The sequence below is a fragment of the Salvelinus namaycush genome, chromosome 23, assembly GCF_016432855.1.
Source record: "Salvelinus namaycush isolate Seneca chromosome 23, SaNama_1.0, whole genome shotgun sequence".
NCBI classification, from domain to species: domain Eukaryota; kingdom Metazoa; phylum Chordata; class Actinopteri; order Salmoniformes; family Salmonidae; genus Salvelinus; species Salvelinus namaycush.
Window position 1 is genome coordinate 3,978,235 of NC_052329.1, and position 22,738 is coordinate 4,000,972.

The following is a 22,738-nucleotide window of genomic DNA, read 5'->3' on the forward strand; positions in this document are numbered from 1 at the left end:
TTGAGTTACGGTTAATCTCATCCACCGCAAACACCATGGTAATCATATGGAAGGCTCTGTGGTCAAAACTACAGAAGGAGGTGGAGAGAGAGGTAAAGAACAGCAGGAAACTGTATGGAAATGTATTCATTCCGTGCTCTAGGAGAGAAAATAACATTCAGTCGCAATAATTGTTGTTAAATCATGATTTCAAGCATTACCATACGTTCACTCACCTGTTGCACTGTGTGTGTTGAGGCTTTGTCCTGTAGCTGTGTGTGTGTGTGTGTGTGTGTGTGTCCACAGATGAGCTCAATTAAGATGTGTGGGGCTCAGTGGCCAGGTGTGTGACCTGCAAGTGACAAGTAGGATGAAGAGGGAGAGGGACAGAGAGAGGAAGAGGGAGAAGAACAGCTCCCCTACAGGACACATGGTGGAATAAGTTGGAGGTGTGTAATAGTTCTTTCAATTAAATTCAAAGTGTTTTATTGGCATGGAAATCATATGATCACATTGCCAAAGCAAGTGAAATAGATAATAAACAAAAGTGAAATAAAAAATCTGACATTAAACTCACAAAAGTTTGAAAGGAAAGAGATATTTCAAATGTCATATTATGTCTATATACGGTGTTGTGTACGGTGTTGTATCGATGTGCTAATAGTTAAAGTACAAAAGGGAAAATAAATAAACATGAATATTTATTTAGAATGATATTTGTTCTTCACTGGTTTCCCTTTTTGTGTGGCAACAGTTCACATATTGTCTTTCTCTGACACTCCCACATCTCATCTCCTACCTGCAACTCTGACCACCCCCCCCCCCCCCTGCCTCCCCTCCCCTACCAGCCAACCCCTGCAATCCCTCCACCCTGCCTCCGCTCCCCACGCCTCCTCCCCCCAACTTCCTCCCCCTTCAATCCCTCCCCCCTGCCTCCCCCTGCCACCCCTCTCCCTGCCTTATAGTGTCAACCTCCACTGACACTATAAAAGAGAGGGATAGAGAGTAAGCAAGAGAGAGAGGGGAGAGACAGAGTACAGCTATGAGGGTCAAGAAATATATGAACCTTTACCTATCTATAATCATGATACTGAACTGCTCATCTCTGAGCCTTCTATTGAACTACTCCTCTGCCTCATCCTCCTCCTCGTCCTGTCGTCTGCGGGAGCAGTTCAGTCTGAATGGGATGTACCAGAAGGGTGATGTGATTCTGGGAGGTCTGTTTGAGGTCCACTACTTCACTGTGTTCCCTGAGCTATCTTTCACATCAGAACCCCAGCAGCTCTACTGTGAGGGGTGAGTATTCATCTACTGGACTAGACTGGATGTGTGTCTGCACCTCTCCTAAACAGGACAGATAGACATCCCTACTATAAGATGCCTCATTATGATCAGTGTTAACCAACCCTGGTCCCGGAGATCTACTGGGTTCTTGTTACATTGGTGAATAGTACATTGTTGAATAGTACATTGCGGTTTCAAAATATATGTGAATTAATTGTGTGTATTCCATTGTTTTCAATCATTATTCATGTTTTCTAAGCAAATGTATCTTTAAGATAAAGCTATTTTATTATCTATCCTTGACAAAAGTAATTTGTTTTCTCCTCTCAACCCCTTAAGACAACACTTTCTCACACACACCCCTTAAAATGTGCACAGGGTTCAACACCTCTAGAGCGATTTAAAACATGTACAAATTGATTGAATGTTCCTTTTCAGTTTTACCAGTTCTGGTTTCCAGCAGGCTCAGACTATGGCGTTTGCTGTAGATGAGATCAACAGAGACCCTGACCTTCTGCCAAACATCACGCTCGGATACCAGCTCTACGACAACTGCCTGAAGCTGGGAGTATCGCTCCGTGCTGCCATGTCATTGGCCAGTGGGACAGAGGAAGAGTTCCTATTGGATGAGACTTGTTCTGGGCCACCCCCGGTGCTAGGGATTGTGGGAGACCCAGGGTCCACACACTCCATCGCCATCTCCAGTGTCCTAGGGCTGTTCCGGGTTCCCATGGTAAATCAGAAAGAATAGAAAGATGACAACACTATTGTAAATGTCCTTCTTGTATTCCAAATCCCCACTTTGAGTGAGAAACAGCATGTTAGGTCTTAATGTGTCCAGGCATGAAACCTTTCTATTTCATTAATTCATTGAAGAAAAAATAAATAATCATTGTATATTTCTCTCCCTCAGGTGAGTCACTACTCCACTTGTTCCTGTCTGAGCAACCGGGGAAAATACCCATCCTTCTTCAGAACCATCCCCAGTGACGCCTTCCAGGTCCGTCTCTAAGAAGGCTACAATGACATGATTACACAGTGAACCGTCAGCTCCCATGTATACTCACTATACACTTTATAATGTGTAACGGCATAACAGTTAAATAAAAGGTTCAATAATAAAAAATAAATAAAGCTTAAATAAAAGGTGACAAAAATAATGTATGTAGTTTATGTTGATCACTCTATACTCACCAGTCTCTGTAATAACATCAGTAATGTCTAATCTCTGGTGATGTGATCTCAGGTGCGAGCCATGATCCAGATCCTACGTCGGTTGGGTTGGACCTGGGTGGGCCTGGTGTTCAGTGATGATGACTACGGAGTTCATGCTGCCCGGTCCTTCCAGTCAAGCCTGGCCGAGTCAGGGGGCTGTGTGGCCTATTCCCAGGTGTTGCCTAAAGACAACCGCCCCACAGAGCTGCAGAGGATCGTGGGAGAGATCAAGAGCTCCTCTGCTCGTGTGGTGGTGGTGTTCTCCAATGAGGCCTACCTGCTCCCTCTGGTGGACGAGGTTCAGAGATGATTTTATCTTGACGGTTCATCTAAACTAACACTTACAATACATTCACATTTTAGTATCAGAGGCTCTAATCCAGAGAGATTTACAGTTTATAATAATAATATTAGTAATACCATTTAGCAGATGCTTTTATCCAAAGCGACTTACAGTCAGTGATGTGTGATTATATTTTACGTATGGGTGACCCTGGACAGTTAGTTACTGCATCCATCCTAAGTTATCTAGGGGGGGAAATCACATATCACAGTCATAGTAAGTAAATGTTTTCCTCAAATACATTCTACAAACATTATTACAGCCATAACAGCTGTAGGATGTTACCCCTCTCACAAACACAGCATTACAGCATATTACGATTGTGGTGTTCTTGATGCCAAGATTATAAAATATAAAACCCGTTTTACAAGGTGGTGGTGCAGAATGTGAAGGGTCTCCAGTGGATTGCCAGTGAAGCCTGGAGCACTTCCTCTGTGTTTCACACCCTCCGTCTCATGCCATACCTGGGGGGTACCCTGGGTATCGCCATCCGTCGTGGAGAGATACCCGGACTCAGGGACTACCTGCTTAGCATCCGCCCCGATGACCAACCTGCCAATAACCCCGGAAAAAATATGGTGAAGTAGTTTGTTGTCTTTTAACTCTAACCATTTAATTACTTTATAAATTATGTTTAAAACATTTAAAAGGCTACTTTGCCTATAAATACTACAATACTGAAGAAAAAAACGAGTTTCCTCTATAACATTTCCTTCTCTGTTCTGGTAAGGTGAGACAGTTCTGGGAGGCTGTGTTTGGGTGCAGGTTGGAGCCCCCAGCAGGTTGGGTGGAGGCTGGGGGTGATGTATGTACAGGTCAGGAGGACCTGAGGGATGTGGAGACTAACTATGGGGAAGTGTCTGAGCTCAGGCCGGAGTATAACGTGTATAAGGCAGTGTACGCCCTGGCCCATGCCCTGCATGACCTACTGCAGTGTGTGCCAGAGAGAGGACCTTTCAGTGGGAACCGCTGTGCCAGCCTACAGAGATTTGAGCCCTGGCAGGTGGGACACACACACACACACAAACAGATGCAGACGTACACTTTGCCAACTGTTTACTTCTGTTTCCTGTTTTCTTAGTCAAGGTCCCCTGACTTCATACTGTCTTTTGTCTACATAATCTCCTCCTCTTTCCTCTCTTCCCTCTGTTCCCTCCATCCCTCCATCCCCCTCCTCTGACCAGCTGGTCCATTACCTGGAGAGGGTTAACTTCACCACAGGGTTTGGCGATCGCATTTCTTTCGATGATAACGGGGACGCCCTGGCCATCTATGACATCATGAACTGGGCGTGGCTCCAGGACGGGAGCGTGCAGGTGGAGACTGTGGGTGTGATCGACGAATCAGCCCCCGCAGGACAAGAGCTGACACTGGACGAGGACAGAATCTTCTGGAATTTTGAGTCAAAAAAGGTTATTTGTAAAGTTATACAGTTATATAGCATGTTTCACTACTGCAACAGAAACAGTGTAAACTTATAACAGTGGAGGGCAAAGAAGCAGTAAATATGGGAGTATAAATATGGGCGTATAAATGTCTGGTATTCTCACTCCTAGGCCATCATTGTAAATAAGAATTTGTTCTTTAACTGACTTGTCTAGTTAAATAAAGGTTAAATCCCCCCTAACCTTCGTCCTTATAGCCCCCACGATCAGTGTGCAGTGAGAGCTGTCCCCCAGGCACCCGTGTAGCCAGGAAGAAGGGGGAGCCTGTTTGCTGCTTCAACTGCATCTCCTGTGCTGAGGGAGAGGTCAGCAACACAACAGGTCAGTGAACTGAATATCATTTAAAGAATTTGAGGGTGGTTTGGGGCTAATGAAACGGTTTTCCACATTTGCTTTGTCTGTCTTTTTGTCAGACTCGGCCAAGTGCTCGAGATGTCCAGAGGACTTCTGGTCCAGCCCGGAGCGTGATCTCTGCGTACCTAAGGGGGTTGAGTTCCTCTCCTACCAGGAATCACTGGGCATCTCCTTGATGACCGCCTCGTTGCTAGGAGCCCTCATCTGTGCAGTGGTCCTCGGAATCTTCACCCGCTACCGGAACACGCCTGTTGTCAAGGCCAACAACTCTGAGCTGAGCTTCCTGCTTCTGCTGTCACTCAAACTCTGCTTCCTGTGCTCGCTGCTGTTCATTGGACGGCCCCGGCTGTGGACGTGTCAGCTGAGGCATGCAGCATTTGGTATCAGCTTTGTTCTCTGTGTCTCCTGTATACTGGTGAAGACAATGGTGGTGCTGGCTGTGTTTAGGACCTCTAAGCCCGGGGGCAATGCCAGCCTGAAGTGGTTTGGTGCTGGGCAGCAGAGAGGAACAGTCCTGGTTCTCACCTCATTCCAGGCTGCTATCTGCACAGCCTGGCTGGTTTCAGCCTCTCCAACTCCACACAAAAACACGCGCTACCATAATGATAAGATTGTATATGAGTGTGTGGTGGGGTCGGTAGCAGGGTTCGGAGCGTTGTTAGGCTACATCGGCCTCCTGGCGTTCCTTAGCTTCTTCTTGGCTTTCCTGGCCAGGAATCTTCCAGACAACTTCAACGAGGCCAAGTTCATCACCTTCAGCATGCTGATCTTCTGTGCTGTGTGGATCTCCTTCGTCCCTGCCTACGTCAGCTCTCCTGGGATGTACGCAGACGCTGTGGAGATATTCGCCATCTTAGCTTCCAGCTTTGGCCTCCTGGTGGCTCTGTTCGGCCCAAAGTGTTACATCATCCTGCTGAGGCCAGAGAGAAACACCAAGAAGGCTCTGATGGGCCGGGCCACAACCAAAACATAGGGAGAATCTCAATTTAATTTCCTTGATTCCTCACGTCCTCTCTCCTGGCCTTCTTCTCAAAACCCATTGGATGAGAAGGTTAGGGGGAGCGGGATATCTAACCTTCTCATTCATTGGGTTTTGAAAAGGAGACCGAGGTAAGAGGACACGAGGAATCATATAAATGAAATTGAGGTTCTCCCATAGGCTCAATACCATAACAACAGTTTACAGTGGATTCCTCTCCTTGTCTTCTTCACGTCCTCTGCGCTGATCTGATATATGAACACTAGGTGGAGGTACAATGCCTGCTAGGGATTTGCTTCACACTCTTTCATGCAAAGAAAGGAAAGGAGACATGTATAGTAACAGAGTATGATGGTCTCAAATAGTTTGAAGTAGCTCCTTTTAGTTTCCATTTCTGTTTGAATTGTGATGGCATTAAATCAAATCAAATCAAAGAGATTTTATTGTTCTGTTAGTACCCTGGTGATTTGTAATTGATTATAATCATGATGTTCTGTGACTAAATATTAATCACATAATAAATTATTTATTTCCTTGGGCTGTTAAGTAGGCTTTTGATTTATTTCATTTGTCTATTTGTGTGGCTTTAATCTTCTAAGGGATAGGTTATCCCAGATGAGTGGGTTTCTGCATCGAAAGGCTTTTGATTGAATCCTCACATGGTGTGGAACATCATAACTTCCCTGTTCCTTCTAATGAATTCTGCTGTCACACTCATTCACCAATGAATTAATTATTCATTAATGCACATTTTAATTTAATAAAACATTCTGACTTGAAAGGAGTTGCTTGAATGTGTTTTTATTGAACCGTTGAAAATTACAACGATACTTCATTTAAATATCAGGAAACTGTGTCATATGGAAAAAGAGAATTTCACACCTTATAAAATGTGAAAAGAATGAACATTTTTAATTAACCATATCTAATTAAATTGATTGGTTTTCAGAACTGACTTTCAGGGGAGAAATGGATGTCATTAAAGTCTATTGATGATGGTAAAGAAGAGTCATGTTGTGTTTCAGAGGAAGAAGACGTTCTAAGTGGTGACTCACTGTTGATTCAATGTAGACTCACTGTTGACTAACTATTGATTCACTGTTGACTCTACCGTGAGTCACTGCTGACTCACTATTGAATCATTAGAAACATACACTACCAGCAGGTTAGAAAAGTCCTGTTCATTTGTGTCCATCAACTTTAGTTGTTGTCTGTTATATATGTAACTTGCTTGTAAGTATTATACAATGAATCATGTCATTCTTTGTTAAGTATTTAACATAACTTAACCCCATTCCGTACAAATATGTGCAGCTGCAACATTCAAACGAGGCTAGAAAGAAAACTAATGGGACTGTAGCGACTGTGTTGACTTCAAAATCGGGGGTGTGAACTACGTTTCTATTCAAGCGTTGATCGATCATGGTAATGGCTCTATAGTATTGGAGAAAAGTTGAAAAAAACGTACCCTCCGTTAGATCGTGACGTGTCATGTCGTAACGTACAGCACGCATAAAGAAACTATTTCTGTCTTACAATCTCTCTCCACCAGGTGTAGCATTTCTCTCATCATTTAAAAACAAAAAATGGACAGTGACGGGGGTAAGGGGGGGACACCTAGTCATTTTTGGCGTCATCATTGCATGCGATCATCATTCTCAAAGCCGCTGTTTACTTCTAAGATCACTTTAGCACCGCCCTAAAAGCCGATTCAAATTCGACACAAACCTACAAATAATAAAAGTAATGACACATTATAGAAACTCTTTATAGTGTTTTATTTACATTTTAGAGGCGATAAGGTGATAAGTTGGACAGATCAAGTGAAAAAAAGCAATTTTCCCACACAACATCTCTCCTTCTCACTATCACACATTAGTTTCGCTTCCCCACCCGCCATTTTTTTTAAAGACCCGACAGGGCTCGTTGCCTTGTTGAATTATGCAGAAACCGGCAGCGTGGGGGTCATGTAATTGATTCTGTTGGAAAGGGGAAAAATTGTGCTTTACAATGGTATTGACATTACAGTTGATCTGGAAGAATTACGTTTTTGGGGCGCTAAAATAAGGTCAATTGTACGGACCAAGGCGATGTACAAAAGTGAGTGAGTTTACGTTACAAAACAATAGTGAGATGGAGTGATGAACAAAACACAATGAAGACTATATTTGGACATCTTGTGTTTCTTGGTGGTTTCTAATTGGACATCATATATTTCTTGGTGGTTTCTAATTGGACATCATGTGTTTCTTGTGGTTTCTAATTGGACATCATGTGTTTCTTGATGGTTTCTATTTGGACATCATGTGTTTCTTGGTGGTTTCTAATTGGATATCATGTGTTTCTTGGTGGTTTCTAATTGGACATCATATATTTCTTGGTGGTTTCTAATTGGACATCATGTGTTTCTTGGTGGTTTCTAATTGGACATCATGTGTTTATTGGTGGTTTCTAATTGGACATCATGTGTTTCTTGGTGTTTCTCTCTGGTCTCAGGAGGATGATGTAACACTTTGGCGCGAAGATGCAGAGCAGTAACCCAAAGCTGGAAGCTAAGATTGCGAAAATCTCCACAGCGTCTGCGTACTTCCCAGGAGAGCTGATGTAGGCAGGGACGAATGAAATCCACACAGCACAGAAGATCAGCATGCTGAAGGTGTTGAACTTGGCTTCCTTGAAGATGTCTGGGAGTTTCCTGGGCAGTAAGGCTAAGAAGAGAGAGGGAGGCCAGCAGGCCGATGTAGCCCAGCACCAGAGAGAAACCGACCACAGGGCCAACCTCACACTCCAGGACGACCTTTGACCCCTTGAGGCCTAGGTCACGGTAAGGCAGAGGAGAGCTCAAGGACAGCCACACGGCACAGATGATCACCTGCTTTTACAAACACAATTACAAACTCAATTTACTTTCCTTATAAATTATTGATTAGAAACAGGAAGCTCAGCTCCGAGTTGTTGGCCCACACCTGCAAGGGTTACACATACATGGTACCGTAGAAGAATTCTCAATATGATCCCATTCAACACTTTATTGAAGATCTTACCAGAGAGGTGTTGCGGTGGTACACAAAGAACACAAACACAGACACTGTTGACACAGTGCCGCACACGGCAACAGTGGTCAGGGTGACGCCCATGACGTCATTGAAATTGAGGAACTCGAGCTGACGAGGGACGCAGGCGGTCAGATGGCTGTTGGACCAGAACTCCAGAGGACAGCGGTCACATTGCATAGAGCCTGGGAGATTGAGCTCATTACTATAATGATTGAAAAGCATCATTAATTATTCAGTCTAATAATTCTTAAGTAAGCATTAACACACAACAGACTGTGGGAATAACCATACACCTCAGTGATGTGAGAAGGCCGATGATATTCAGTTCACTGACCTGTGGTGTTGCTGACCTCTCCCTCAGCACAGGAGATGCAGTCGAATCAGCAGACAGGCTCTCTCTTCCTCCTGGCTACATGGGTGCCTGGGGGACAGCTGTCACTGCACACTGACACAGGCACCTGCACATGCCATGAAATTTAAAAAAAAACATTCATTTCATGTTTTAACTTCTCTAGGATATGTGGGACGCTAATGTCCCACTTGGCCAAAAGCCAGTAAAAATGCAGAGCGCCAAATTCAAATATATTACTATAAAAATCAACCTTTCATGAAATCACACATGAAAGACACCAAATTAAAGCTACACTTGTTGTGAATCCAGCCAACATGTCTGATTTCAAAAAGGATTTACGGCGAAAGCACACCAAACGATTATGTTAGGTCAGTACATAATGTCCATTTATTTGGCGCGTTTGATCCAGAAAAACACCACTTCCAAATTGCTCAAACGTGACTACAAAATATCTCAAAGGTTACCTATAAACTTTGCCAAAAAATTTCAAACTACTTTTGTAATACAACTTTAGTTATTTTTTAACGTCAATAATCGACAAAATTGAAGACGGGATGATCTGTGTTCAATACAGGATTAAAACCAACTATAGCCAGCTTTCTGGTCACGCGCTTCTATCTAACAGGACACTTAATGTGACTCTCGTTCAAGATGGCCGTACTTCTTCATTACACAAAGGAATAACCTCAACCAATTTCTCAAGACTGTTGACATCCAGTGGAAGCGGTGGGAACTGCAAGCAGGTCCCTTAGAAATCTGGTTTCCCAATGAAATACATTGAAAAGAGAGTGACCTCAAAAATAAATTCTGAATGGTTTGTCCTCGGGGTTTCGCCTGCTAAATAAGTTCTGTTATACTCACAGACATGATTCAAACAGTTTTAGAAACTTCAGAGTGTTTTCTATCCAAATCTACTAACAATATGCATATCTTATCTTCTGGGGATGAGTAGCTGGCAGTTGAATTTAAGTATGCTTTTCATCCAAACGTGAAAATGCTGCCCCCTATCCTAGAGAAGTTAACGCACTCAGGTCGAGCCCCAGGGCCGGATCTTCCGGGAAGTCATCAAATAAAGTCTCTCGGATATTTGGTTTCAGTTTTAATACTTTTTTAAAACTTTGGTAATTTTTCCGCTGTTACGGAAAATTCCACCAGATGGCGACTGGCTGCTTATTGCAAATGGACATAACATCACCAAACGGACATGGCCATTTCTCCTAAATGGAAAATTCCTTGAAGACGAAACTTGGTGAGCACAGGTTTGGCCAAATGGGCGTTTAGCCCAGAAACAAGATGGCATCGAGGCCTCAACGCCTTTTGATTTAAGTCCCATTTTCTGGGATTAAAGGTCAAAAACGGTAATAGAGCGCTAATTTCCAAGTACATTAACCTATGGTGTAAGGAAAAAAGAACCAGCCATTTAACTACCGTAGTTTTCGAGAAATAATTCAATGTCAGTTAGGTCATGTTTAAAGATTTGTTTAGTTTTTTAAAGTTATAGATCCAGCTGCAGCGTGTTCAGACAAATCCGTTAAGGTGGGTTTCGGAGCTCTACGTGAAGTCTATGATTTTCTGAACTCACACACACAGTCAATGGGGGGTTGACACAGTGTGAGGCTTAAAGACACACAGAAGCTGCAATAGTTACCTGCGTTCAAACTATCAAAGAACCGTCAGACCTGGAGCTCAGAAACGTTATATACATGTTCTAGAGCCTAAGTCAATAGTGCACGGTGAGTTATGTGGCTCTAGAAGGTTCTCAGGCTGAGAAACAGCCTCGTCCATTTGCAATGACTTAAATTCATGTTGATCAATGCGAAAATGACAACATTTAGAAAAGTTCCAGAATCACAAGAATAGGTGCATTGAATCTGCATCGGCCCTAGAGACGGACTCTACGGTTTCTGTCAGATAGCTCATTCGGGGACCCCGTAGCAAAGCTCGGAAAAAGTGAACTTTCAGCACTAATTAAGATTGCGGGTCTGACTCCGAAAGACCTATCGAGCCGAAACTCGGGGTCACCTCAGCTAAGCCTACACATAATGTCCGAACTGGACCCGCAGCTAGAACGTGCGTGTATTCATTTTTTATTATGGTTTAAACAGAAGGCGCAGTGAATTTTGGGCCGGCTCTGAAATATGTGATTGTTGGCTTCTAAACGAGTTGGACAAAATGGGTTTGGTGTCAGTATCAGTTTGGTGTCAGAATGATATCTTATTGACTGATGGACGTTGACTTGATGGCTGACTTTTGTTCGTTTGCAATAAGTTTAAACAGTGATGAACCATCACCAATTTGACAGGTTGAAATCAACACCAACGAGCGATGGAAAGGAACCACTATCACTGCCCGGCCATCCCGAGTTCAACGGGCCAGTCAATTGGGAATTTCTGCAGTATTTAAGAGCATGTCAAATTCGTGATGGTAAATGCCCATTGTAAGACATTGCAAATGGACAGCCGTACACTTGGTAATGTGAACGGATTACTAGGAGCAAATATTTTAAATGGTTGTTAATGCCTTTAGGGGGGTGCAAGGGGTCCATGGCTGGGTAGGGAGCACCCCCCACCCGTGCCCATCCAATAAAGGGCGCATCTGGTCATTTTGGACGTTTTTCACAAAATCTTTTAAAAATGGCAGTCCCACTTCTCTCATATTGCACCAACGAGCGATGGAGGGGAACCACTATCACTGCCCGGCCATCCCGAGTTCAATGGGCCAGTCAATTGGGCATTTCCAGCAGAATATTAGAGCATGTCAAATTCGTGATGGTAAATGCCCATTGTAAGACATCTTTAAGAGTGTGTGTTTTCTTACTGTCGTCCAGTCCCTGCTGAGAGGCCACAGAGTTAGTGAAAACAACCAGGTCTGACAGATCTCTACTCAGCTTCATCATCTTCCTCTTCCTCCCTCCCCTACAGCAAGAAGAAAAGACAGAGAGAGTATAAAGGAGGAAGGAGAAGTAGAATGGAGGAAGAGGCAGAGTAGAATGGAGGAAGAGGCAGAGAGTAGAATGGAGGAAGAGGCAGAGAGTAGAATGGATGAAGAGACAGAGAGTAGAATGGAGGAAGAGGCAGAGTAGAATGGAGGAAGAGGCAGAGAGTAGGATGGAGGAAGAGACAGAGAGTAGAATGGGGAAAGAGGCTTAGAATAGAATGGGGAAAGAGGCATAGAGTACAATGGGGAAAGAGGCATACAATAGAATGGGGAAAGAGGCATAGAGTAGAATGGGGAAAGAGGCAAAGAGTAGAATGGGGAAAGAGGCATAGAGTAGAATGGGGAAAGAGGCATAGAGTAGAATGGGGAAAGAGGCATAGAGTAGAATGGGGAAAGAGGCAAAGAGTAGAATGGGGAAAGAGGCATAGAATAGAATGGGGAAAGAGGCATAGAGTAGAATGGGGAAAGAGGCATAGAATAGAATGGGGAAAGAGGCATAGAGTAGAATGGGGAAAGAGACATAGAATAGAATGGGGAAAGAGGCATAGAGTAGAATGGGGAAAGAGGCATAGAGTAGAATGGGGAAAGAGGCATAGGGTAGAATGGGGAAAGAGGCATAGGGTAGAATGGGGAAAGAGGCATAGAATAGAATGGGGAAAGTGGCATAGAGTAGAATGGGGAAAGAGGCATAGAGTAGAATGGGGAAAGAGGCAAAGAGTAGAATGGGGAAAGAGGCATAGAGTAGAATGGGGAAAGAGGCATAGAATATAATGGGGAAAGAGGCATAGAGTAGAATGGGAAAGAGGCAGAGTAGAATGGGGAAAGAGGCATAGAATAGAATGGGGAAAGAGGCATAGAGTAGAATGGGGAAAGAGGCATAGAGTAGAATGGGGAAAGAGGCATAGAGTAGAATGGGGAAAGAGGCATAGAATAGAATGGGGAAAGAGGCATAGAATAGAATGGGGAAAGAAGCATAGAATAGAATGGGGAAAGAGGCATAGAATAGAATGGGGAAAGAGGCATAGAGTAGAATGGGGAAAGAGGCATAGAATAGAATGGGGAAAGAGGCATAGAATAGAATGGGGAAAGAGGCATAGAATAGAATGGGAAAGAGGCAGAGTAGAATGGGGAAAAAGGCAAAGAGTAGAATGGGGATAGAGGCATAGAGTTAAATGGGGAAAGACGCATAGAGTTAAATGGGGAAGAGGACGGAAACACATGCACAGAAACAAACGCACAGTGACAACAGCATGGGAAGAAAATGGGAGTGTCCATCAAAGTGACAGTTTACACCCCACATTGTCACCGTTTACACCCCACAGAATCATGGGGTACACCCCACAGCATCACAGTTTACACCCAACAGTGTCACCGTTTACACCCCACAGCATCACAGTTTACACCCCACAGCATCACAGGTACACCCCACAGCATCACAGTTTACAACCCACAGGGAATGGCATCACAGTTTACACCCCACAGCATCACAGTTTACACCCACAGGAAAGATTATCACAGTTTACACCCCACAGGGAAAAGCATCACTGGGAAATACTTAATACAGACCAGATCAAACAGCTTTCATTGACACACTAAAGGGATATGGAGGCAGGCCAACAACACACACACACACACACAAACACACACACAAACACACATACACACACACACACACAAACACACACCTCCAAAAAATGACCGCCAAACCACACTTCTTAAATATGCATATTAATATTCTTGTTACCATTTGAAAGGAAACACTTTGAAGTTTGTGGAAGTATGAAATTAATGTAGGACAGTATAACACATTAGATCTGGTAAAAGAGAATACAATGAAAAACATGCATCTTTGAAATGCAAGAGAAAGGCCATACTTTCAAATAGGAGTCTATGTGTCATTTAGATGTTCGCCACCAGATGGCACCAGTGTGTGTACAAAGTTTCAGACTAATCCAGTGAAGAATTACATTACTGCACAATATGTTGTATCAAGTCTGTCAGGTGTTTGCCGTAAAGTGCCGAATTGGTCAATTGATACTTTTTCAAGTACTTAACTATAGAGAACATACAACAATGCTATGGTAATATATATTTTTTAGTTTACACACTCCCAGAAATGTCATATGTAACCGATGTGAAATGGCTAGCTAGTTAGCGGTGGTGCGCGCTAATAGCCTTTCAAACGGTGACGTCACTCGCTTTGAGACCTTAAAGTAGTGGTTCCCCTTGCTCTGCAAAAGCCGCGGCCTTTGTGGAGCGATGGGTAACGATGCTTCGTGGGTGTTAGTTGTTGATGTGTGCAGAGGGTCCCTGGTTCGCGCCCGGGGCGAGGGGACGGATAAAAGTTAAGTTCTTATGGCTGAAGGGGCAGTATTGAGTAGCTTGGATGAAAGGTGCCCATATCAAACGGCCTGCTCCTCAGTCATAGTTGCTAATATTTGCATATTAGTATTGGATAGAAAACACTCTAAAGTTTCTAAAACTGTTCGAATTATGTCTGTGAGATTAACAGAACTCATATTGCAGGCAAAATCCTGAGTTGAAATCAAAACAGGAAGTCAGAAATCTGAGCTTGTATGTATTCACCAGAGTCCCTAATGAAATCCCCTTGAGATATGAATGATTGTGCACTGCCTAGGGGTTCCACTAGATGTCAACCATCAATAGAAATTATAATGAGACTTCTATGGTGTTGTGGGAGAGAATGATAGCAGAATCAGTCAGGTGTCCATCAAGCAGCCATTTTCTGAACATGCTTTTTTCCTCATGGTAGTCACTTGCGTTCCATTGCTCACGAAGACAAGAAAGAATACTCCGGTTGGAACTTTATTGAAGCTATATGTTAAAAACATCCTAATGATTGATTCTGTACTTAGTTTGAAATGTTTCTTCGACCGGTAATATCACTTTTTGAAGTTTTTGTCCGATATAACGCTGACCAGAATTAGCGTTTGGATATGTAAACCAGACGCGCTAACAAAAGAAGGTATTTGGACATAAATAACAGATTTTTTCGAAAAAAACAAACATTTATTGTGGACCTGGGATTCCTGGTGTGCTTTCTGATGTAGCTCATCAAAGGTAAGGGAATATTTATCATATATTTTCTTGTTTATGTTGACGCCATCTTCGCGGTTGTGGTGTTTTACTTTTGAGCGCCGTCTGAGATTATAGCGTGGGTTTCTTTTTCCGTAAAGTTTTTTTGAAATCTGACACAGCGGTTGCATTAAGGAGAGGTATATCTATAATTCCATTATTATTATTATCATTATCATCTATTATTATCATCTATATTTATGATGAGTATTTCTGTTAAAACGATGTGGCTATGCAAAGTCACTTGATGTTTTTGCAACTAGTGAATCTAACGCCTCAATGTAAACGCAGATGTTTTTATATAAATATGAATTTAATCAAACAAATCATGCATGTATTGTGTAACATGAAGTCCTATGAGTGTCATCTGATGAAAATAATCGAAGGTTAGTGATTAATTTTATCTCTATTCTGGTTTTTGTGAAGCTATCTTTAGCTGGAAAAAATGGCTGTGATTATTGTGGTTTTGTGGTGACCTAACATAATCGTTTGTAGTGCTTTCGCTGAAAAGCCTATTTGAAATCGGACACTTTGGTGGGATTAACAACAAGATTACCTTTAAAATGATATAAGACACATGAATGTCTGAGGAATTTTAATTATGAGATTTCTGTTTTTTGAATTTGGCGCCCTGCACTTCGACTGGCTGTTGTCATATCGATCCCGTTAACGGGACTGCAGCCATAAGAAGTTAAATTGGACACTACAGTTAGATTAACAAGAATGTAAGCTTTCTGCGCATATCAGATATGTCTATGTCCCGGAAAGTTGGCTGTTGTATACAAAGTCATTCTAGTTACATTAGCACACGTTAGCAACAACAGTCCCGGTTTAAGGGTACCCATCCTCAATTTTCACCTAAAAGGACATACCCAAATCTAACTGCCTGTAGCTCAGGACATGTTCACTCACCCGCTTCCTGCACCAATGTGCGGGAAGAAAAACCATTCAACTGATGTCCTTAGTCAGCCTGCAGTCACCGCAATGAGCCAAGTAAAGACCACCCAGTCCAAACATTCCCGTAACACGAAAGACGCAGGGCCAATTGTGCCCTGCCCTATGAGACTCCCAGTCACAGCCCGTTGTGAGACAGCCTGGGATCGTACCCGGGTCTGGAGTGACACCACAAGCACTGAAATGCAGCGCCTTAGTCCACTGCACCACTCAGGAGGCCTGTACACAACTTTTTTATTATTATATTGTACATTTCATCCAAACACACATTTCATGTACACTATTTTTGACATTGCTTGTTCTAATATTTGTATATTTCTTAATTCCTTGTTGTTGTTGTTGAGTGTATTGTTATCTATTACTGCACTGTTGGAACATAAGCATTTCATTACACCCACAATAACATTTTGCAAAATGTGTACGCAACCAATCAAATTAGATTTTATTTTGATTTGTGTGTGTGTGTCTCTCAATTCATCACAGCCTCATTATTAGCCTGGAGCTAGAGAACCCTTAACAGACACCAATCAATAAACGGGTACATATGTGAAGGAGGGAGAGAGGGGGGAGAGGGGAGGGAGGGAGAGGGAGGGTGAGAGAGGGAGAGTGAGATATAGAGAGGGAGAGGAAGAGGAAACGGGAGAGGGAGAAAAACAGCTCACCTACAGGACTAGAATGGTGTTTGTTCTTCACTGGTTGCACATTTCGTGTGGCAACAGTTCACATATTGTCTTTCTCTGACACTCCCACATCTCATCTCCTACCTGCAACTCTGACCCACTCCCCCCACCTCCCCTCCCCCTAACACCCCTCCCCCTGCCTCCCCTACCCCTAAATTCCCTCCACCCTGCATACCCCCGCCTCCTCCCTCCAACTCCCTCCCCAACCCTCCCCCTGCAACCCCCTGCCACCCCTCTCCCCACCTTATAGTGTCAACCTCCACTGACACTATAAAAGAGAGGGATAGAGAGTAAGCAAGAGAGAGAGGGGAGAGACAGAGTACAGCTATGAGGGTCAGGAAATATATGAACCTTTACCTATCTATAATCATGATACTGAAGTCCTCATCTCTGAGCCTTCTATTGAACTACTCCTCTGCCTCATCCTCCTCCTCGTCCTGTCGTCTGCGGGAGCAGTTCAGTCTGAATGGGATGTACCAGAAGGGTGATGTGATTCTGGGAGGTCTGTTTGAGGTCCACTACTTCACTGTGTTCCCTGAGCTATCTTTCACATCAGAACCCCAGCAGCTCTACTGTGAGGGGTGAGTATTCATCTACTGGACTAGACTGGATATGTGTCTGCACCTCTCCTAAACAGGACAGATAGACATCCCTACTATAAGATGCCTCATTATGATCAGTGTTAACCAACCCTGGTCCCAGAGACCTACTGGGTTCTTGTTACATTGGTGAATAGTACATTTGAAATGTACATTGGTGAATAGTACATTGCGATCTCAAAATATCTGTGAAATAATTGTGTGTATTCTATTGTTTTCAATCATTATTCCTGTTTTCTAAGCAAATGTACCTTTAAGATAAAGCTATTTTATTATCTATCCTTGACAAAAGTAATTTGTTTTCTCCTCTCAACCCCTTAAGACAACACTCTCTCACACACACCCCTTAAAAGGTGCACAGGGTTCAACACCTCTGGAGTGATTTAAAACATTTACAAATTGATTGAATGTTCCTTTTCTCTGTCAGTTTTGACAGTTTTGGTTTCCAGCAGGCCCAGACTATGGCGTTTGCTGTAGATGAGATCAACAGAAACCCTGACCTTCTGCCAAACATCACGCTCGGATACCAGCTCTACGACAACTGCCTGAAGCTGGGAGTATCGTTCCGTGCTGCCATGTCATTGGCCAGTGGGACAGAGGAACAGTTCCTATTGGATGAGACTTGTTCTGGGTCACCCCCGGTGCTAGGGATTGTGGGAGACCCAGGGTCCACACACTCCATCGCCATCTCCAGTGTCCTAGGGCTGTTCCGGGTTCCCATGGTAAATCAGAAAGAATAGAAAGATGACAACACTATTGTAAATGTCCTTCTTGTATTCCAAATCCCCACTTTGAGTGAGAAACAGCATGTTTAGGTCTTAATGTGTCCAGCCATGAAACCTTTCTATTTCATTAATTCATTGAAGAATAAAAATGTATCATTGTATATTTCACTCCCTCAGGTGAGTCACTACGCCACGTGTTCCTGTCTGAGCGACCGGAGCAAGTACCCATCCTTCTTCAGAACCATCCCCAGTGATTCCTTCCAGGTCTGTCTCTAAGAAGGCTACAATGACATGATTACACAGTGAACCGTCAGCTCCCATGTGTACTCACTATACACTTTATACTGTGTAACGGCATTTACTGTTAAATATAAGGGTAAATAAAATAAAAAGCCTAGATAAGGTTAAATAAAAGGTGACAAAATGAATGTATCTAATTTATGTTGATCACTCTATACTCACCAGTCTCTGTAATAGCATCAGTAATGTCTAATCTCTGTTGATGTGATCTCAGGTGCGAGCCATGATCCAGATCCTACGTCGGTTGGGTTGGACCTGGGTGGGCCTGGTGTTCAGTGATGATGACTACGGAGTTCATGCTGCCCGGTCCTTCCAGTCAAGCCTGGCCGAGTCAGGGGGCTGTGTGGCCTATTCCCAGGTGTTGCCCAAAGACAACTGCCCCACAGAGCTGCAGAGGATCGTGGGAGAGATCAAGAGCTCCTCTGCTCGTGTGGTGGTGGTGTTCTCCAATGAGGCCTACCTGCTCCCTCTGGTGGACGAGGTTCAGAGATGCATTAAAATTCCCAGTTGATCTAAAATAACACTTACAATACATTCACATTTTAGTATCAGAGGCTCTAATCCAGAGAGATTTACACTTAATAATAATAATATTAGTAATACCATTTAGCAGATGCTTTTATCCAAAGCGACTTACAGTCAGTGATGTGTGATTATATTTTACGTATGGGTGGCCCTGGACAGTTAGTGCATCCATCCTAAGTTATATAGGGGGGACAACCACACATCACAGTCATAGTAAGCACATATTTTCCTCAAAGTATCAGCAAATACATTCTACAGCCCTAAAACAGCCATAATAGCTGTGTATAAAAGTGTTACAGCATATTACCATTGTGGCATTCTTGATACTAAGATTATAAAATATAAAACCCGTTTTACAAGGTGGTGGTGCAGAATGTGAAGGGTCTCCAGTGGATCGCCAGTGAAGCATGGACCACCTCCTCTGTGTTTCACACCTCCCGTCTCATGCCCTACCTGGGGGGTACCCTGGGTATCGCCATCCGTCGTGGAGAGATACCCGGCCTCAGGGACTACCTGCTTAGCATCCGCCCCGACGACCAACCTGCCAATAACCCCGGAAACAATATGGTGAAGTAGTTTGTTGTCTTTTAACTCCAACCATATAATTACTTTATACATTATGTTTAAAACATTTTAAATGCAACTTTGAAAATAAATACTACAATACAGAAGAAAAAAACTAGTTTCCTCTATAACATTTCCTTCTCTGCTCTGGTAAGGTGAGACAGTTCTGGGAGGCTGTGTTTGGGTGCAGGTTTGAGCCCCCAGCAGGTTGGGTGGAGGCTGGGGGTGATGTATGTACAGGTCAGGAGGACCTCAGGGATGTGGAGACTAACTATGGGGACGTGTCTGAGCTCAGGCCGGAGTATAACGTGTATAAGGCAGTGTACGCCCTGGCACATGCCCTGCATGACCTACTGCAGTGTGTGCCAGGGAGAGGACCTTTCAGTGGGCACCGCTGTGCCAGCCTACAGAGACTGGAGCCCTGGCAGGTGGGACACAAACAGATGCAGACGTACACTTTGCCAAATGTTTACTTCTGTTTCCTGTTTTCTTAGTCAAGGTCCCCTGACTACATACTGTCTTTTGTCTACATAATCTCCTCCTCTTTCTTCTCTTCCTCTGTTACCTCCATCCCTCCATCCCCCTCCTCTGACCAGCTGGTCCATTACCTGGAGAGGGTTAACTTCACCACAGGGTTTGGCGATCACGTTTCTTTCAATGACAACGGGGACGCCCTGGCCATCTATGACATCATGAACTGGGCGTGGCTCCAGGACGGGAGCGTTCAGGTGGAGAATGTGGGTGTGATCGACGAATCAGCCCCCGCAGGACAAGAGCTCACACTGGACGAGGATAGAATTTTCTGGAACTTTGAGTCAAAAAAGGTTATTTGTAAAGTTATACAGTTATATAGCATATTTCACTACTGCAACAGAAACAGTGTAAACTTATATCAGTGGAGGGCAAAGAAGCATTAAATATGGGTGTGTAAATATGGGAGTATAAATATGGGTGTATAAAAGTCTGATATTCTCCCTCCTAGGTCATCATTGTAAATAAGAATTTGTTCTTTAACTGACTTGCCTATTTAAATAAAGAATGAATTCCCAGTCACCTTCGTCCTTGTAGCCCCCACGATCAGTGTGCAGTGAGAGCTGTCCCCCAGGCACCCGTGTAGCCAGGAAGAAGGGAGAGCCTGTCTGCTGCTTCGACTGCATCTCCTGTGCTGAGGGAGAGGTCAGCAACACCACAGGTCAGTGAAATTAATATCATTTAAAGCATTTGAGGGTGGTTTGGGGCTGTAGAAACTGTTTTCCACACATTCTTTGTCTGTCTTTCTGTCAGACTTGGCCGAGTGCTCGAGATGTCCAGAGGACTTCTGGTCCAGCCCGGAGCGTGATCTCTGCATCCCTAAGGGGGTTGAGTTCCTCTCCTACCAGGAATCACTGGGCATCTCCTTGATGACCGCCTCGTTGCTAGGAGCCCTCATCTGTGCAGTGGTCCTCGGAATCTTCACCCGCTACCGGAACACGCCTGTTGTCAAGGCCAACAACTCTGAGCTGAGCTTCCTGCTTCTGCTGTCACTCAAACTCTGCTTCCTGTGCTCGCTGCTGTTCATTGGCCGGCCCCGGCTGTGGACGTGTCAGCTGAGGCATGCAGCATTTGGTATCAGCTTTGTTCTCTGTGTCTCCTGTATACTGGTGAAGACAATGGTGGTGCTGGCTGTGTTTAGGACCTCTAAGCCCGGGGGCAATGCCAGCCTGAAGTGGTTTGGTGCTGGGCAGCAGAGAGGAACAGTCCTGGTTCTCACCTCATTCCAGGCTGCTATCTGCACAGCCTGGCTGGTTTCAGCCTCTCCAACTCCACACAAAAACACGCGCTACCATATTGATAAGATTGTATATGAGTGTGTGGTGGGGTCGGTGGCAGGGTTCGGAGCGTTGTTAGGCTACATCGGCCTCCTGGCGTTCCTTAGCTTCCTCTTGGCCTTCCTGGCTAGGAATCTTCCAGATAACTTCAACGAGGCCAAGTTCATCACCTTCAGCATGCTGATCTTCTGTGCCGTGTGGATCTCCTTCATCCCTGCCTACATCAGCTCTCCTGGAAAGTATGCAGACGCTGTGGAGATATTCGCCATCTTAGCTTCCAGCTTTGGCCTCCTGGTGGCGCTGTTCGGCCCAAAGTGTTACATCATCCTGCTGAGGCCAGAGAGGAACACCAAGAAGGCTCTGATGGGCCGGGCCACAACCAAGACATAGGGAGAATCTTCATTCCATTTCCTTAATTCCTCACGTCCTCTCTCCTCGCCTCCTTCTCAAAACCCATTAGATCAGAAGGTTTGGAGGGCCGGGATATCTAACCTTCTCATTCATTGGGTTTTGAAAAGGAGACCGAGGAAAGAGGACACGAGGAATCACAGAAATTAAATTGAGATTCTCCCATAGGCTCAATACCGTAACAACAATTTACATTGAATTCCTCTCCTTGTCTTCTTCACTTCCTCTGTGCTGATCTGATATATGAACACTAGGTGGAGGTACAATGCCTGCTAGGGATTTGCTTCACACTATTTCAATGCAAAGAAAGGAAATGAGACATGTATAGTAACAGAGTATGATGGTCTCAAATAGTTTGAAGTAGCTCCTTTTAGTTTGCACATCTCTTTGTATTTTGATGGCTATAAATAAAATAAAATAAAATAGATTTTATCATTCTGTTAGTATAAATGATTTCTTTCCTTGGGCTGTCAAGTAGGCTTTTGATTTATTTAATTTGTCTATGTGTGTGGCTTTAATCTTCTAAGGGATAGGTTATCCCAGATGAGTGGGTTTCTGCATCGAAAGGCTTTTGATTGAATCCTCACATGGTGTGGAACATCATAACTTCCCTGTTCCTTCAAAAGGATTCTGCTGCCACACTCATTCAACCATGAATTAATAATTAATTAATGCAAATGTTCATTTAATAAAATATTCTGACTTTAAAGGAGTTGCTTGAATGTGTTTTAATTGAACTGTTGAAATGTACAAAGATATTTTATTAAAATGTGTCATATGGGATTACAGAATTACCTCATATTATGTGAAAGGAATAACAACATTTTTCATTAACCGTATCTAATTTAATTGATTTGTTTTCAGAACTGAATTTCAGGGGAGAAATGAAGCACCCCCAGTAGGTGTGTCCAAACTTTTGAGTCAAATACAAATCTTAGATTCAGCTATTAACTTATTTGGTATAGGGGGCAGCATTTTCACTTTTGGATGAATTTCGTGCCCAGGGTGAACTGCCTCCTACTCTGTCCCACATGCTAATATTATACAGAACTCATATGGCAGGCAAAAACCTGAGAAAAAATCCAAACAGGAAGTAAAAATTCTGAGAGTGGTCGTTGTTAAAGTCATCGCCTAT

General features: G+C 43.6%; 2 protein-coding genes and 1 pseudogene across 2 annotated transcripts; 2 read left to right on the plus strand and 1 right to left on the minus strand.

Moving 5' to 3' along the window:
- Positions 1-1,063: 1,063 nt before the first annotated feature.
- Positions 1,064-5,593, plus strand: LOC120018720 (extracellular calcium-sensing receptor-like). The gene is made up of 9 exons (XM_038961922.1): positions 1,064-1,275; positions 1,702-1,996; positions 2,177-2,263; positions 2,510-2,776; positions 3,193-3,399; positions 3,546-3,824; positions 4,006-4,233; positions 4,464-4,587; positions 4,680-5,593. Exons 1-9 carry the CDS (start codon positions 1,064-1,066, stop codon positions 5,591-5,593), a joined length of 2,613 nt encoding a protein of 870 aa, XP_038817850.1.
- An 838-nt stretch (positions 5,594-6,431) lies between these two features.
- LOC120018920 overlaps positions 6,432-22,738 on the minus strand; it is a 44,791-nt pseudogene continuing 28,484 nt past the window's right edge.
- On the plus strand, positions 17,044-21,585 carry LOC120018722 (extracellular calcium-sensing receptor-like). Its single transcript, XM_038961924.1, has 9 exons — positions 17,044-17,255; positions 17,701-17,995; positions 18,176-18,262; positions 18,513-18,779; positions 19,184-19,390; positions 19,537-19,815; positions 19,984-20,211; positions 20,456-20,579; positions 20,672-21,585. The coding sequence occupies exons 1-9, from the start codon at positions 17,044-17,046 to the stop codon at positions 21,583-21,585; spliced, it is 2,613 nt and encodes an 870-aa protein (XP_038817852.1).

Bases quoted from the DNA above. Each gene is read 5' to 3' on its own strand.
- LOC120018720 (XM_038961922.1), top strand. From the start codon at position 1,064: ATGATACTGAACTGCTCATCTCTGAGCCTTCTATTGAACTACTCCTCT. The intron at 2,777-3,192 runs GTTCAGAGATGA...CCGTTTTACAAG, and splicing joins TGCTCCCTCTGGTGGACGAG to GTGGTGGTGCAGAATGTGAA. The intron at 3,400-3,545 runs GTGAAGTAGTTT...CTTCTCTGTTCT, and splicing joins ATAACCCCGGAAAAAATATG to GGTAAGGTGAGACAGTTCTG.
- LOC120018722 (XM_038961924.1), top strand. From the start codon at position 17,044: ATGATACTGAAGTCCTCATCTCTGAGCCTTCTATTGAACTACTCCTCT. The intron at 17,996-18,175 runs GTAAATCAGAAA...TCACTCCCTCAG, and splicing joins GGCTGTTCCGGGTTCCCATG to GTGAGTCACTACGCCACGTG. The intron at 19,391-19,536 runs GTGAAGTAGTTT...CTTCTCTGCTCT, and splicing joins ATAACCCCGGAAACAATATG to GGTAAGGTGAGACAGTTCTG.